At 32.8% G+C, this 17,949-nt stretch overlaps 2 protein-coding genes across 5 annotated transcripts; both read right to left on the bottom strand.

The window, feature by feature from the left end:
• Positions 1-21: 21 nt before the first annotated feature.
• LOC145591490 (peroxidase 45-like) lies at positions 22-2,712 on the bottom strand. Its single transcript, XM_081647953.1, has 4 exons — positions 2,159-2,712; positions 1,718-1,915; positions 1,366-1,531; positions 22-574 (listed from the first exon to the last, which is right to left on the bottom strand). The coding sequence occupies exons 1-4, from the start codon at positions 2,375-2,377 to the stop codon at positions 165-167; spliced, it is 993 nt and encodes a 330-aa protein (XP_081504079.1). The 5' UTR covers positions 2,378-2,712; the 3' UTR covers positions 22-164.
• A 3,540-nt stretch (positions 2,713-6,252) lies between these two features.
• LOC145593091 (uncharacterized) lies at positions 6,253-17,091 on the bottom strand. 4 transcript variants are annotated; one of them, XM_081649597.1, is made up of 12 exons: positions 16,877-17,091; positions 16,735-16,783; positions 16,603-16,651; positions 15,652-15,722; positions 15,161-15,219; positions 14,888-14,986; positions 14,038-14,095; positions 11,318-11,454; positions 11,169-11,225; positions 7,721-7,818; positions 7,061-7,240; positions 6,253-6,485 (listed from the first exon to the last, which is right to left on the bottom strand). In XM_081649597.1, the coding sequence occupies exons 1-11, from the start codon at positions 16,910-16,912 to the stop codon at positions 7,072-7,074; spliced, it is 882 nt and encodes a 293-aa protein (XP_081505723.1). In that variant the 5' UTR covers positions 16,913-17,091; the 3' UTR covers positions 6,253-6,485; positions 7,061-7,071. The 4 variants fall into 4 exon arrangements, with proteins under 4 accessions (XP_081505723.1, XP_081505721.1, XP_081505720.1 ...); XM_081649595.1 differs by having other exon boundaries at positions 6,253-6,494; positions 16,877-17,088; XM_081649594.1 differs by having other exon boundaries at positions 7,061-7,272; positions 16,877-17,087.
• Positions 17,092-17,949: the final 858 nt, after the last annotated feature.

The following is a 17,949-nucleotide window of genomic DNA, read 5'->3' as shown; positions in this document are numbered from 1 at the left end:
ATTGTCGAGTTTCATTGAAGGTGTATTTTCTAAACGGAATTTGATTTCAGATCTTAGGTACCATTCACATTAGTAACAACTGGACCTAAGCGAAGGGAAAAAATAAGATGAAAATGCAGTCTATTAAGACAATTTCAATTATTGTTTCAAAGAATTCACTAATACTAGCTATTAATCACCCTACAATCCTTCCTAATTTCACCTTGATTTCCTGTCTTGACCCCAAGTCGACCAAGCCTAGTCATGGACGAAACGAAAATTCGTTCAAACAAGGTACTATTTGAAGCAAATGCATTAACTACCCTTTTCGATTTTCTTGTAGAATACAAGGTTTGATCTGAGGCAAGAAGACCTTTCCCTTGTTGAAGGTTCTTGTAGAACGAGTTGTCGAATTTTAAAGGAGAAGCAGGGTCTAAGGGAACAGCAACTCTAGGATCAACATCTCTTGGACAAGCCTTTTGAAGTTGCTTTGCATATCCTTGATTAAGTGTTGGATCAATGCTACTTTGGCTGTTGTAATTGTATATTCTCTTGGAGAATTGGCCGCAATGCGTAAACCCCATTGTATGTGCTCCTATATAACAACAACAACAAAGCTTTAAGTCCCAAAATGATTTGGTGTCGGTTAACATAAATCAGCATGTTAGACTCTAGAAGAGAAGATAGAAGGGGAGCAATATGACCATAATCATGAAGATGGGCGTGGGGGAGGGGGGAAACCAAATCCTAGTTATCCAACCTAAATCCAAACTGTTCCGAAATTACATGACTTGATTTGACCCAAATCGAAATGTGGACAAATACAAATAGAATATTGATTTATTTATTATGTCAGGCTAATTGACATTATAATCTAGTAGATTCAAACCTGAATCAAATGACTCATCACCCAAATATGACTCAAACTGTACTAATTATCCTAATTTGAACACAACCTAATTAACACGTTTGACACACCTATGATACATGTGGTTTTAAAATAGAATAAATTGTTGATTCGATTTTGATCCAAAATCCAAAGAGAAATCACCAAATGACATAGCAAAAGCGGTTTAGTACCCATAGTATATGACAACAATACTAAAAAGGGTCAGTAAAACATGATTTTGAACTGATTATCATTACTTATGTAAGTATGTCAGATTACAATACTTTATAATTAAAAAAAGAAAGAAAAGTTCGAATTGTTTTATAAAGTACTACTACTCGTAATTTTTTAATAAGATATGTAATTTCTAAAACAAATTAATCAAGTTGACAAAACTTAATTTTCCATGAGAAATTAAGGGAATAATAATATTTACACCTAAAACTTTGTAAGACAATGATGATAAAGTCATGATTATTGTGAGGAGCAGAGCGAACCTGATAAAGCAATCAAGTCAACTTCAGAGAGGCCATGAGAAGCAAACATGTTTCTCAGTTGCTTATAGTTGAAGTGAGCTTGAGGAAGATGACCTCCAACACTAGCTTTTGTTGATATCCTTCCATCTTTTCTTCCCAATTCCACACCATATTTTGGCCCTCCACTCTGTATCGGAAAATAAATAAGGTAAGGATAAAGTTGCGTGCATCTGAACCTCATCAAATATCGTTTTTTTATTGAGATTGATGACTTCAAAATGATGTTGGACCACATGGTCATTAATGATTATTGTGCTATGTAAAAGAGGCTAAAATATAAGTACATGTACAAATAATGAATCATTTGACATACCAACAATATGACATCTCTAGTTGCCAAGGCCAATATATCAGCACAAGAAACCTTGTTCTTACACTCCGGTACACTTTCTACGGCCTCTTTCGCTCTAATCACGGTGTCAAAACCATCTCCGGCGAGTGAAAGATCATCCTCGGCGTCTTTCTCAGCATCGCCGGTACGTGATGCAAGTATTACAGAAGCATCACATCCCTATATATAATGTAACATGCAACAAAAATCACACCACCACATTATTACACAATTTATAGTCACAAGTAGTAAACTGTACAGAGTTTAAACAAATATATACTTGACCAAAACTATGTAAATTTTGAACAATAAACAAAACGCTAGGTCCAAAATGATATGGGGTCGACTAACATGAATTATCATAAGGAATTTGTACACAAAAGGCGTAAAAATATGAACAAAAAAAGTAGGAAAAAAGAGTACCTGGATGAAACAGTCATGGAAGAAGAGTCTAAGAGTGGCAGGACCAGTGACAAAAGTCTCTTGGAGCTTCTTCTTCACTGAATTCCGTACAATTGACTCAACATTTGGACAAGAATCGCGGTAGTAGTCACGTTTTAATTGAGCAGAACATTGATTTGGAGATAGAATTAGGAGAAATAATAGAGTGGTTAATAGACATATGATGCAATTAGTCACCATATTTGATGTTTCTTAGGCTTTTTTGTATACTTGCATAAATAAAAAAGAATTAAATGTTGATGAGTTACATATAAATGGGAGAAAGTTGATGAAATGAAACTATGAAAGTATTAAATGGAACAATATAATCTTAGAATTGTTGTTCTTCCATTAAGTATAAAAAGGATTTTATTTGATTCTTTTTGGGGTTGTAAAGAAGTGCACTCAACAGAACATCCAAAGAATGAAATAAATTTGTTTTGTTTTACAAAAAGCTGTATAATGACAAAATGCAGGATGCTGGAGGAGCATGCACTGACAATTATACATTCATAAGAATTCATAAAAATACATGAAAATAATTGAATAAAGAACGCTCTCATAATAATATCGAATAGCTTAGTTAATGTAATTTTAAAGAACATTACTTACACACTTGTAATTGAATTTCACTTATATTATTGTTTTAGTACCTTTTATAACTCTTTATACACTAGAAAAAAAAAATATATATATATATATAAGGAAAATTCCAAAAAAAGTGGAAGTTCTTTTTGGAAAAAATTATTCTTCCTCACATGAAAAGAAAGGATGTTCTCATAAAATTGATATTTTCTTCTGACATTTATTTTGGTGCTTATAATTGTTGATTTATGCTTAGTTGGAGCGGTGGAAATTGTGGGCTTTTACAAGTTGTATACAGTTGGATCACTATAATAAAATACTTAGAAAAACAACTTACGAAAGATAATTTGGATTTTAGCATATTAAGTAGCATAAGAACACAAATGAAAACTGTTTGAAATACAGCAATATTTAATGACTTAGCTTGATTATACACATTATACGATTGTGATGTTTACTTTGTGTCTTACCCATTTGATAAAAGTATTGGTTTTAGATCAAAAGTTTAGTTTTCCCCTTATTTATAATTTATATGGTACATAATGTACATTTCATTCTTATTTATGAAATAAATAATTACTCTCTTAGTCTCATAATACATGACGCAGTCAAACATTACACGCATATTAATGTACTTGTTTGACTTTATTTTTATATAATTAAATATTAATAATTATCATTTTAAAAATTATAATATGAAACTTTATATTAAAACTTATCTAACAATATATTTTGTGATAAAATATATTTTTATTATATTAGTAAAAAATTATGGTTAAACCTAATGTATGAATAGTGAAAAAAAAAAAAAAAACATCTCATGTATTGTGAGACGGAGGGAGTATATGTATATTTTCGTTAGTCTTGTTTGGCAATGGGCTCATGATTGTCGATTGTTTATTTCAATAGGTTTGTTTGTCTTGATGATCATTCTATGTTTAACTTGTTGTTTCACTATTGGTTGTTTAAAAACTCTCTTTATTCTACAATGTAGCTCTCTATTCCACTTTAGGTGTTTCGTGTAATTTTAATCTTTTTATCTTTATTTTACATAACTTTATCCATAATACACCAACTTTTTTTTAACTTTCCCATATACAATACCCAACATTTCTCCAAATTTTTGTGCCATTATTAACTTTTCCTAAATAACATATTCCTATCTCCAAACCTTCACTAGTTGTTGTTATTTGTTTTTTTTAAAAAAAAAAAAACTTTTTCCATTTATAAACTGCCTTCACTTTTCATAACATACTAGTTATATATGCACGCAATGTATTTTGAATATTTACGAAGACAAACATTCAAATTTTCTTCTTTGTCTTCATAGATAATCAAAATAAGAAGAAAATTTTAATGACAAGAGAGTACTTAATAAATATTACTCACTCTATTCTTTTTTATTTGTCTCATTGCATTGTTATACAGTATACAATGCACAAGTTTTCGAACCAATATCTTCAACTGTGCTAAAAAATTACAAAACTTAAAATTTGCAATGATACCTGGACACATATTTAACAAGACACTATATGGATATGTTATTTTTCTTTTTATTTATTAAAGATTTTGTAAGCTTCTCTTATTATATAAAGATTTCAAATGGGACAAACAAACAAAATAAAGATATTGTTTAAAGGGTACAAAATTACTTCTTATTTAAAGTGATGTTCACTTCACTTTATTTTTGCTGAATTGACTTTAATTTTACTGAACTGGAATTATTTTTGTTAAACTTAAATTATTTTTACTGAACTGAAATTATTTTTACTGAATAGAAATTAATTTTGCTGAACTGAAATAATTTTTACTAATGTCTATTATATTTCTTCTTTAGAGTTACTATTTTTGCTGAACTGAAATTATTTTTACTAAATTGAAATTATTTTTACTAAATTGAAATTAATTTTACTAAACTGAACTTATTTTTACTAAACTGAAATTATTTTTACCTAATATTATTTCTTTAAGGTGAACCGAACAGGGCTTAACACTACCAAAGACAAAAGCCAGTGTTAGTAGCTTTTTAATTTAGCTTCTAAGCCAACCAAAAAATGATTAACCAAACATTTTTTAGACTGTTTCGCCACGTGATAAAACTAAATGACAAATAAAAAGTCAGTTACCATTCTTACCAAACTTGGCTCTAGAATGTGAAAGTAACATTTCTAAATTTTGTTAGCATGGGATAAAATTGCTATTCGTATTTCTATTTCCCTATCTTTTCTTCTGATATGATCATAAACTCAGATGGTGTATTTATTGCAAGGCCTTGAGGCCAAGCCTGCCTCTGAGGCCAGTATGAGTGAAGTTTAGTCTTTTACCAAAAGTTTGGTAATACTCTGGAATCAGAGGGAATAGTAGGGTAAAATCTGGCATCATAGTGTAAACTGTGTATCTAATTTTAAACAAATAATACGTACCAATTGTTTGTGTATACTGTATATTGACCCTGAAAGTTACCAATCCTTATGATAGGAGAAGAGAAAAGAACATAAGCACATTGTTTTAATATGACAGCTCTGGTTTTTAATGTGTAAAATCGGCCAATGGTACACATTTTGATAAAGAGATTAGACCAAGTAAGCTTACAGTTTAGCTAAAGTAACTTAAAAACATCAATAACAACACGTCTCGGTGTTAAACTGTATTGGCCGGTTGAAAGTTTACCTATTCTTATCACCTCATCAGAATTCCAGTTTCAAGGTAGGATGGCTATGGATAAAACAGTTGTCATTTTAAAATAGTTGCACAAAAACATACCAAGTATAATCAGTGGCGGATCCAGCGGGGGTTCAGGGGGTTCAACTGAACCCCGTTAGATCCGGAAAAAAAATGGAAATTTTATTTTAAAAAAAAAAACAGAAAAACTATATAAATTGTATTCAAAACAAATATATACAATGTTGACCGCGCAGCTCAGTTGGATAAGTTAGTAAATTTTGGACTGAAGGTACCGTGTTCGAGACTTATAGTAACACATTCTTCGTTTTTTTTTTCACCTTTGCAATCGAGCAGCTTATGGCCCATTCAGATAACCAAATCAAGTCCACCTCCTTTATATGCTGAATATTTTGCAATTTCGTGCTGCTGTACTTCTCAGTTTTTTTTATTATTTTTTATTATATTTTTTTTTTTCAAAATCTAAAATATTTTAATATGTTTTTCACTTGTTTAAATTGAACATTGTTGATCTTTTTTCTTTTAAGTGTTAATTTGTCAATTGTATATTGTTTTTTAATTGTATTATTGTTTTTTTAATTGTATATTGTAAATCTAATAATGAACAGTATCAAAACCATGCGAATAGACTAAACATGACAGTAAAAATCGAGAGATCAGAAACAATCGGATAAACAGCAGTTTTGTTTTCTACAGCCAGGGAATTTCAAATTGTTGTATTACACAATACAGATAATGCAATAACCATATTAAAGAGTTGAAATAAAATTGATGTATATCCACAATTATCACCCCCCCCCCCCCCAAAAAAAAAAAAAAAAAAAAAACACACACACACACATTAATTAACTGAAACAAAAGGCCAATAGCGTTACTTGCGCGGAGAAGTTAAAATTTTCTATAAAAGACTATACAGAGCAGCGCATTGGACATAATTTTGCCTACAAAGGACTAGTGTGGCTCTACCTTTCTAAATCTCAATCAATTGATATCTACGAAGAAAATATCTGCTGGAGTGCAGGTGGCAAGTTCAACACAATTTCTGCAAAAGCTGAATAAAACAATAGTCAGGAAAAACATAGTCCTAACAGAATGCCAATAGCAAGATTTATACACCACCCTTCATTCCAAATAAACTGCAACTTTTGTCAAAGATTAAAATTAATATTGATATAAATTTATTTTTTTTAAAAAAAAAACAAAAAACAAAAAAACTGCAACTTTTCCTTCTTAGTGGATTTCACAAATATTGAAACCTTACTGTTTGGAAAAAATTGTCACGCGTATTATTTTGGGAAGTCTGGAAAAAATTCACAATTCCTAATATAATAACAGGTTATCGTTATAATTTACACATACCCCTATTTAGTTGGAGTGATGAAGAGAAGATAGAAAGGGGACATTTTGAAAATTTTAAACCGGTGAAATCATGGGAATCCTTCATTAAGGGTTGAAAGTTTGAAACAAAGTGAACATTCAATTCAGAAGGGACTGAGTAGCTAGCTACTAGCCTACTAGTAGCATATCTTTAATTCAGATATATGAAGATTGTGAAAACATAATTATCTATCGACCAGCTCAAACTGAAAGTTGTTCAGTTCAAAATCAAAATATTACCTTCGGGTAAACTAAAAATCCGCAGGGCATCTTCTGCATAAGATAGACGCATGGGAATAAGATGATTTGGCAATGCTCCATTTCCCTTTCTGCTCATTGGACCCGGAGCAAGGCCCTTCTTGGATGAGTGCAATGGCCAAGCCATGACTCTGACTCGAGTTGGAAGGACAGACACCAAATCTGCATATTTAAGACTGATGGTGATCCTGGTGCTGAGAGGAAAATCACAACCATAATATAGTGGTCAGAACATAAATTACATGGCAAGATAACAGCAATCCCATGATTATTCATATGCATACAATAGCTTAGCATAGTCAAATAGTTAAATTCAGACTATTTAAGGTGACGAGAAACAATAACTCATGAGGTCCAACATTCAGCTGTTATAAAGGCCACCAAACAGAAAACGCAACACCCCCCCCCCCCCTCCCCACCCCCCAAAAAAAAACACTTTTTTTTGGTAAAATTGCACATACAATTAGAAATCATGCACCTTCAAACAAAGCTACAAAAAAAACTAGGCATTAGTTGTTTACAAAGAAGTATCTGAATCAAACTCCCCCTCATCCACAGTCCATCCTAACAGCAATAAATGTGTGATGCAACAACTCACTAAGTCTTCTACCAAAGGAACTCAAAATAACATAATGTACTTACCTTTCAAAATCCTCCAGCACAAATTCGATCATATGATAAGGCAGACTATGATAAAGATCTCCAATTTGATTCTCATATAACTCTTTCATAACACGAACCTGTGTGACAAATTCAGAACGCCATCATAATCATCAGTACATAGGACCATATTACAATTCTGAACAAAACAATTTTCCTAAAAAGGACACACTGGCATAAATTCATACAGCTAAAATACACTCATAGTCTCATACAAGCAAATCACCCCCACCCCGTCCCTTCTTCTCACCTAGCACCAAAATAAGGCAGTAGAGTAAGTGCGAGGAAGGTGAAACAGAATTAAAATTGTCTTCTTTAATCTATTCAGCAATCAGCTTAAAAACTTGATTTTCTCCATTATCTTTTACTTCCATGTATCTCTGCGAGCAAAAGCTTTGCTTTTTCCATCATTGGATCAAACATACAAGAAGAGGATTGATTATCAGATCCATTACTTTTGGATATTTGCAACTAAGGCTATATTCTTTTCAACTAAAATAAGGTGATATAATAAATGAACTGAATTTTTCAAGGTCTGGTCAGATGTGATCTCCTGGTCTAATTGAACTTGACCATATCTTTAAGATAAATTTAAAATTATAAAAAAAAAATTAACTAAATAAATAAAACATAATCACATGGACATGGAATCTAATTTCAATGTATAGTTTCCAACCATATTTAATCATCATTACAATTATAAATTAATTAAATATTTCTTATGTAAGTAACAAAATTAAGGTGAAGAGAACATCGCTCTAATGGCTTGAACTAACCAATGAACTTATAAAAAGTGCCAAAAACCACCACACAATATATTTCATTTATAAGTAAACATAATTAAGGTAAAGAAAACATAGAACACAGCCTTTTTTTTTTTTTCTCACGTAGCCAAAGAACAAATTAAAAGTGCCTAGCTTCATAACACAAAAATCCTCATACGTTTCTCACTTAAAATTCCTCCCCTTGTAGTTTGGTGGTCCACGGTAAACCCACAACTCTTACGTATGAATCCAACCTGTCTATATGTTAAACTAGATCTAAAAATAGACACATGAGAAAATTACTTACCAAAACATATAATCACCTATTTCACCCCCAACATTTTGTGATTTTATATTCCACCCTATCAATCTTTTGACATTTTTTCGGTTAACAATAATGGACAGGTACAATATACAAAGTATGATATTTATCACTCATCAAAAGGTGCCACTTGAGGCATCAAATAAAAAAGTGATAATCTGTGCAAGGATCAAATAATCTTTCCAATAGTATATTTCAAACTGATTGCCCTAGATAACAATTTTTCCTCAGTGCAGTTGATCCACTACACAAAAATCTATTCTTGTTGGCTGTTCTCTACTTGACCCAATCTTTGTCAAAAGTAAATTATGACAGTTTTTAACAGTGCAGGCCTAGAATGAGGGATGAGAGATCCAGAAAAGGAGACTGAGATGTTATGGTCTATCCATAATTTCCATCTGTCCAAGGTTACTGAAGTACGTGTACCTACCAGAGCAAGGAAGTTGACACTGATACCATAGGTATTGCCAATGAAAGTCCAGGATATTACATGAGATACCCATTCAACCAAGAACATAACAATAATCTGACTGAAATGTTGCAATATCACATTCACTAAAGAATTTCAATTTCAGCTACAAAGATTTGAAGGAAGAGGAAGGAAAAGTGGGAGATGATGTCGATGCAAGAAAAATGAGGTTTCAGAAAAAGGCAAGGAGAAAATAAAAAATTAGAGGACTTCTTCTTTGTTGCCCATGCTCTTCATCGCTCATAAACAATGAGATAACGTTGCTGAACTGCAATATGTCTTATCTATCAGTCCTCACTCCTCAACCCACCCAGCTTACAATTCAGCTTTTAGAAATTGTTTTTTACAAAAAAAAATCCATTCAAGGATTAATAAACAGATGGTTGAGGCAGAGAGGTTTCAAATTCAGGTCTTGTATGCATGTAGACCTCCTTAGAAAATTACAATTCACCTATCCATAAAAAGACCACCAGGTAAAGACTAAAGAGTCACCAACCATCCAAGATACAACCCTTAGCAAACATGAGATAGCACTTGTTTAGCTCCCCCTATGACAAAATCTAGAACTCAAACTCTCAGACAAATGTCGATGATTTTACTATTCGATTTTACACACAAGCTTTTGTTATATATATTGTCCCACATATCTTGTGTCATGCACATCATATCAGTCATTTTCTCAATCTCACATCTACAAGACTTCCATGATCCAGAACCCCATGAAGGAATTGTGTCTTCGATAAGTGCAATTACTAGATATATCAAGGATCACTATTATGGAGATAATAAGTTCATTCTATTGGGGCGTCATCCTCTGTTGCTAGACTATGAGAGATGATCTTTGGGCTAGTCAAATAGCCCAAAGCCCTTTAGAATGGATCCTATATTGGTCACACACAAGGGTATTGGGTTAAGCAAGTTAGAGGCCCATTAATGGGCCTCATGAGCAATCAATTAGTCATAAGCATGAGTGGGCTAAATGTAGTTTGAGTGGGATTAGGAAGTGGGCTTGGATTTGGACTTGGACTATTATTTAGAGATACGATCTATAAATAATAGCCTTGCCTAGGGTTGATAATAGAAGTCACAATTGCAATCCAGTGAATTGTGAATCAAGCAACCACCATCCAAAAGCCCTCATCCTCCTTCTCTCACACGCACGCCTCTCTCCTCCCCCTCTCACCCACGGCCGGCCACCCCTAGTGGCCACGTGGTGTTGCGCGGTGGTTCTTGGCTAGTTGATCGTTCGTTCATCTCCGTAGAAGGTCGATAGAAGTGTTCTTTCGCGACTAACTAGCATTAGTGGAGGTCTTAATCTGTGCCCGTGGACCAAGTAGAGGAATCGCATTTGAGGTTCTTTATCTCCCCATTGTTCTTGCTCGATCATCGTGGAATCACGCTCCAAAGGTATAATTCTTACTTCTTTATGTGTTATGCATGAGATCCTTGGTTTGGTGCTATATGAATATGATTCATGTTAATTCCGCATTTAGTACCTATAATCTCCTACACCCCACACCCCCCCCCCCCCAAAAAAAAAAAAAAAAAGAAGAGGAATGGGACTTTCCTAGCCAAAACATCAGGAGGAATTTACACCATAAAGGAAAGGCAAGGCAGTGAACATCTGATGCATTTTTCTACAACTTCCAATATGGGATCCATAAAAAAAAGGAATCACTAAAGAGTGTAGCTATTCATACCAGAATTCATTAAAGGAATTATAGCAGTGGCAAGGATAATATTATAGACATAATTTGTTGATTACGAAAGAAGAGGAAAAAGATATGGCTTAATTAAGAAATCTAAACAAGCAGCATAGTATATCATAATCAGACTTCTAAATCAGGAGACACCAGGAAAACAAGGTAAATTTACCTGCTCCCGCCTATCCACATATGCCTGCAACAGTTCTCCAACATGATCTATAAATTTCTGAAACAGGATATACACAATTCTTCTCAGAAGAGGCAGATAAGGTATGGATTTACAAAGCAAATACACAAGGGTAAGGTAACTAACCTCACCATTGCATTGGATGAGAGAAGATCATTTTCAGCTTCTCGTATTGGCAGAAAGAAAGATATGGTGTGTTCTAAAACAGTCATCTTCTCCAGAAATGACTTGCTCTCTAGCACACAATGATACAGTTCACATGGCTCTCCTGCACATAACGAATATAGTATGGTGAAACAATATCTAAAAGTACATGCAAGTTCAATTTACAGCAAGCCAGCAACCATTCAAAATCACAAAACATATCACATACATAGTAATAAAAATTAAAACCAAAAAAAAAAAAAAAAAAAAAAAAAAAGAAAGCTTCTTAAAACCACGTACTACCTAAGAAGGCTAACATACCAGGAATTCAAGATGATGTTCAATTTATAGAATTAAAAGACTCTAAGAATATCATAATTCTAAAAGGAACATATGTGCAAATGAGAGAGATGATCTAATAAATTAGATAATAATAAAACATTAGCCCTATACAAACTTCCAGGATTCAGCAAGGAAAAAGACTTCTAGCCACCTTGCATTAAATAGGCTTTTCCATTGACAAGATTTTTGTCCTGATATATGCGACATTATGATCCATATAGATCTTATCCAAATACAGTAGCTCGCCTTCTGAAGTGTTTTTGTGTCCAATAATAGATCACATCTACTCCTCCGTCCCTTGATTTTACAAATACCTATTTGAAATGTCCCTACTAGCTTACAACATACCATTTTTGGTAAGATTTTTTCTCTACTTTTCATCTAGATTGAAGCCCTACACCAAGGCAACCACTTTCTCTCTATATTTTCCAATTTCTTCAAACTGCGAGCTATTTCACTATGGTACAATATGTATGGGACAAAGGGAGTGCATGCTTTAAGCATGAAATTCAGAATATTTTACCAGATAAATTGCACTTTGGTTATCACCATAATTGTCCTACTGCTTGCTATGTACCATTCTCTTAAACTCTTTAGAGGGCATTTGAAATGTAGATGTTAGGTATGGGTCTAGAATGGGTAAAACCCATATCTAATGTTTGTTTAAGAAAATTTCTATTTCTAAGCCCATACCTCAAACCCACAAGGTATGTGGTTTAAAAACCCAAGGGGGTAGGTGGGTATGGCTCATACCACACCTCGAGGTATCAAATAAAAAGAACAAATTCACTCCCTAACAACAACCAAAAACAAGGTATTAAAAATTGAGTTCCAACCCCATACCACCTTGCTACCACTTTGTGAACCCCCTTATAAGCTTGCTTCAGTTTGTTTCTTTAATTTGATAAACCAACCAAATACAAGAACTTTGATGCCATCGTAAAGCTCCCCTAACAAACATTATCATGTTACGCAATACAAATTGCAAGAATTAGAATCATTTACCATATCTCACTGATCCCCTTATGTCACAAAAATCAGAGCTCTAGAAGTGTTTTGCTTTCTCAAAAACAGTTTTTAGAAAAAAATAGGTAAAAAACATAAGAAATGCACTCTCCATGTACAGATTATCTTACCACTAAACTATGTATAGTGCAACTTACTTAAGTTGATATTAGCTTATTTCTGAAATAATCAAATTAGATGTGAACTAATCTTGTCTTTTTATTAGCATTTAGTTTATGTTAAATATCTTTAAATTTGATATTAAAAGTTATGAAAATTTCATATCTGGAAAGTACATATTAATATGAATCTACTGACATCTCACTTGATATGATTTAATTTTACAGATAAGTGTACAAATAAGGTCAAAGTTTGGTCAAACTAAAAAATCTGATCAAATCAGAAAATTATAGATCAAAACTGAACATAACCTAAATTGACTCTTAGGAATTTAGTCGAAAAGATATCTAGATAAAGGAATCCCACACATCAGATTACCAAATAATAATCCTGCCCTAAGACCCAAAGGATGAAAAGAAAAAGAGAAGAAGATCAAATTAAATGAAGCTTCTTAAAAACCGGAAGTTCATGTGTTAGATACCAAGAGTAATGGCAGTAACCAATTTAGATCCAATGCTATGCTGCTCTGGCTATCTTTATGGATTAGAATAAATTAGATGCAAGATTTAACCAACTTTATGAGCCACTGAACAGGAGCTACACCACTCTGACCTTCATCCTCTTTTGTACAGGAGCAGAAATGCTTAAAGATGTAATTATCCAGATCAAAACTCAAGCAATACACTTCAGTGATCCTCTGGTCTATATTTCACGAAGGAAGCAAAACACAAGCAAGCAACACAGCTACTCAGCATAATACCTACTATAGGTAGGGTATGAAGAGATGTGGCCACATGAAGCTCATCTTGAACAAATTTTTAGTTGAAGAATTGATTCAAAAAGACCAACAGGAACCATAAGCAAGCACCAGATTAAAAAGCCAAGAGAAGCAAAGCCGACCATAGAGCAACGATACCTCCAGCTGATATTATATAAGAGTCAATGTCTAAAAGCTTCATTTTTGAGGTCTGGTTTGATTAACAAGAATAAGTAACTGAAAAAGGGTGAAGCAAACATAGCCCAAGTCTGCCAAACAAATTAAGTAATTGCATATAAAGTACTGTTGTGTTAGTGTGTTACTATTTCTCATCCAGTTAACTATTGACAAAACTATCAAAATCACCAACGCCGAGGGCATTTGTTCAATCACATGAGTCACAATAGATTCAAAACCGGGTACAAAATGTAACAAGTAATATTTCACGGTGATAACAAACAGCATCAAGGACTTTTAAATTACCAGCAAACGATGTTTCATACTGTATACCAATCCTTGCACCTTCCAAACAACATATAACCTGTACAACGAGTAAATTAAGATTTACTATATAGTATTGACATTAAATCAGACACTTCACCCAGAAAAAAGCTGGAAATATCAACTAAAATTTTAGCTGAAATTTGGATTATAATTATAATTTTGACATGACAACCACCCAATTGTCATTCTACAGCATAATCATATGCATATGCATTCATTAGTCAAGAACATAAAGTTCAATTGATGTAAATGCTGTGTCGTGTAGCCAATGTATACATTAACCTAAATAATAGAACTTCCAAACCACTTAGATTTCAAACAATGCAATACTCAAGATGAGGGTTTTGCACCCCGCATATTCAAGCCACCATTTCTAGGATCAGATCCCCCCATTATGCCCACTCACTTCGGTTTTTGTGGAATCAGGGATCACAAGATTATTCCATGCAAAAGAACAATTTTCTAACTTAATAATTCAGAAAGCCAAGGATGTATGGTAGTAAAAGAATTAAGTTCCATATGAAGTGAGAGTTCCATAAGAACAGCATAAGGTCACTGTAGTAATATTTTATCCAAAATCAAAAACATGTTAACACCAAGTTTAGCAGATCATGACCCATTTCTAAAAGACAGAATTTAATACTTTTCTGCTGTTATTAAAATACTTGAAAAATACTCTATTGGTCTTGAAGTCACGAGAAAATTTCCATGCAGAGATACTAACACATAATAGTCAACATTACTTTGAGAGAAACCATTGTATACTTGGTTCCATCAAGACTCTTACCATTGACACTGTTCTTACAAATTGGACTATAGGTGATATTACCTTACTTCCCACCCTATAAGTGATTTTTTCGAGCAAGGGAGAGTCTAGCTCCATATTGGAATCCCCTGATGTTGCCTTCCTATCTGCCTCCATGTGAACCTAACACGGGAAAAAAATAAAAATAAAAAACAAAAAAAACAACCTCAACCAATTGCAAGTATGTGACAGAGAGTGAGGTGAAACATTAAAACAAAAAAGTACATTATTTGACATACAAATAAATAGATAAAAACTTTACAGAACGATACAAAAACATGAATCCACATGGCATACCCTCTCTCTTATTGTGGCTAACAGTCCATCATTCCAATCTTCACCTTCCAGATAGATCTCTGCAATACGATACAAAACATAGGAGTATATGACAAATGGAAAAAGATACATTAGACAAACATTGGTGTCTATGACAAGAAGGAAAAGTGCATAATCTTATACAGAGTACCATTTAGCTTCCTTAAATTAGAAATGAGAGAGAAGGAAGTGTTAGCAGTCATAATATAGCAGTATGTGACGGCATGACATAGTTAGGCATGGGACAAAGTGAAGGTGTACAGCGTATAAATGATGTCACGATTTGAAATTGTAAAGAACATTTCTTAACAGCTCGTCAAACACTTATGAATGTAATCATTGGTAAAAGAGAGTGAGCAAGCTCAACAAACATATTATACGTAATTCTATGCCTATGCCAAATTCTATGATAAGCGTGTGACTGGCAGAAAGACACCAAATTCCCACAGACTTAATAATTATGAACCAAATACCTTGAGTTTGAGAAGCTAGTGCAGCTTCAAATTCTTTTTGCAAACGATCAAAAACCATTTTGTCAGAATCCCTACAAGACAATCAAAAACTCCAGTTAGAAGCTATTTTTACATAACAAAATTATCAACAAAAGACTGTCAAATCCAAACAACCAGCTAAACCATTCCCTCTGTCCCAATATGTTTACAGAGAAATCTGAAGAACTGAGAATCACAACTTTCTACCTATGTTAACTTTTTTGCGATATACAGCAAATGTTATTGGCTTATTGCAGATGAAATATATTATAGTATAAACAATAGAATAACAATTTGCTATGATTGTAATCAAATACTCCGCTAGCTAGTAGCCAAAACATTCATGTAAAGTAGTTATCCTCTGTAAAAGGCCAACTAGTGGCTTTAAGAGGAACATATAACGCAAGTCTTTACACAAACTGTATGATGTTATTTGGTACGTCTTACTGTATGAACACTAGGCACACATCTCACATATAGTTATATACAAGTGTTTGCATAGAACAGTGATTTTCTTTAAAACATCAGGGAGTGCCATGATGAAAACTAGTTGCAATTGGATTTAACTACAATCAGACAGCATAGAACTCGTGCGGGTATTAATGACAGCAAATGTCATCAGGATCAAATAGCACTCACTCCAGCTGTTAGCATACGAGACGTGAACTGATCAAGTAAAAGTTTTTATTGACAATTACGAAGCTAATATCCTCTGAAAAATTATACAGTAATATACAAACCGACTTGATGCCATGAAAGAATGAATCCATTTTTCCAATTATTTGATCAAATACTAGTCATTTATGATAAAAGGAGCAGTGGAGCACAAAAGTTAACAACAAAATTTTGAGAATGCCATAATTTGAAGCTTGATTTCATTGCACAAAACCTGCAATTAACTTCTTAACCAAATCGAAATCGAAAAATTCATACCTCGAAAGACGCTCTGTCAATTCAGCATGCCTTTTCATGACATTTCTAACTGTAACAATGCCAAAAACCATTTCAAAACTCATACATTTCATCAATCATAAACAAAGTTGAGTTTAAATTACAGAAAATTACATCTAGCTTTGACCGTATCAAGCCGAATATCTTCATCATGAATAAAATTCTGCAAATAAAAATTCAAATAAAATTCAGCAAGAAAAACACCCAAATTGAAAGAATTAGGGGAAAGCAAGCTCAGTGCAACGACGGAAGTTACCGATTCTCCCATTGAATAAGGGTTTTGATCGACCATAATTAGGGTTTCCTTCACCGAAATTAGAGGAATTTCTGGAGATGCAGGGGTTTTCAATTAGGGATTTGAAAAAACAAAATTAGGGCTGAGCTCAGCTCTGCTATTTGTTAATTGCTCAATTGATTCCAGGAGGGCAGGAGATTTGGATTTGGAGGTAAATCAGAATTATTTTGGAAATTTGTGATCTAGTGATCCACTAAATCAATCTATTTATTTATAATCTAATATATATAAATAAAGTAGACATTTTTCGGGAGCATTCGACGCGCCACATAAGAAAATGTATTATTTTGACCAATGAAATTTTAGATTAATAATATATTTTAGAATTAAAAAATTCACTCGCCACCTAAGCAAAAGTAACGAATAAGATTTAAGAATTTTGTCACCTAGCTAAAAATAACGAATAGTGAACAATTAAAATTTAAATTATCTAAAAAACTAATAATTATCTTTTTTTACATATATGGTTGTAAATCTTTGATCGTAAATATCTTTAATCTCTCCCTAGCAAATATTATAAAAATTAGAGATTAATAATGTGCTCATCGAAACGAATAAAACTAAATCTTATATCACTATGTTTTTCCTTATATATAAAGAGAAATTTAGAAGATCCCCCTAATTTTTTTAAACGTTAAAAGATTCTAGATGAGACTAACATTTTGAAACATAACAAGTATAAAAAAACGCATTTGCAAAGGACTTACTTTAACCAATAAATATAATGATTTGTCATTTATTTTTTATTAAAAAATTAAATTGTTAACTAAGCAAAATTAAAGAATAAGGTTTGGGGTTTTAAATTCAAGCGCCACGTAAAAGATAACTTTAGTGTTAAAATTTAAAACAAAAAAAAAATTATCTTATGATATTAGGAATTTTATCCAAATATCTCTAATGAATGATCTTCATATAAAAAAATCTTAAATTAATATAAAGATTTACTAAAACCGTGCATCGCACGGGCTTATATCTAGTTTATAATTATAACTAAAGAAAAAAGCGCTTACATCACATGTGTACACATATCATTA

The sequence above is a fragment of the Chenopodium album genome, chromosome 18 (genome assembly GCF_948465745.1).
Source record: "Chenopodium album chromosome 18, dcCheAlbu1.1, whole genome shotgun sequence".
Lineage (NCBI taxonomy): Eukaryota > Viridiplantae > Streptophyta > Magnoliopsida > Caryophyllales > Amaranthaceae > Chenopodium > Chenopodium album.
The sequence above is the reverse complement of the archived record's forward strand: the minus strand, read 5'-3'. Positions and strand labels throughout refer to the sequence as shown.

Bases quoted from the DNA above. Each gene is read 5' to 3' on its own strand.
- LOC145591490 (XM_081647953.1), bottom strand. From the start codon at position 2,377: ATGGTGACTAATTGCATCATATGTCTATTAACCACTCTATTATTTCTC. The intron at 1,916-2,158 runs GTACTCTTTTTT...CATTATATATAG, and splicing joins TCCATGACTGTTTCATCCAG to GGATGTGATGCTTCTGTAAT. The intron at 575-1,365 runs GTTCGCTCTGCT...GTTGTTATATAG, and splicing joins TGACTTGATTGCTTTATCAG to GAGCACATACAATGGGGTTT.
- LOC145593091 (XM_081649593.1), bottom strand. From the start codon at position 16,912: ATGGTCGATCAAAACCCTTATTCAATGGGAGAATCG. The intron at 15,723-16,602 runs GTATGAATTTTT...ATTGTCTTGTAG, and splicing joins TTGACAGAGCGTCTTTCGAG to GGATTCTGACAAAATGGTTT. The intron at 15,220-15,651 runs GTATTTGGTTCA...ATCGTATTGCAG, and splicing joins ACTAGCTTCTCAAACTCAAG to AGATCTATCTGGAAGGTGAA.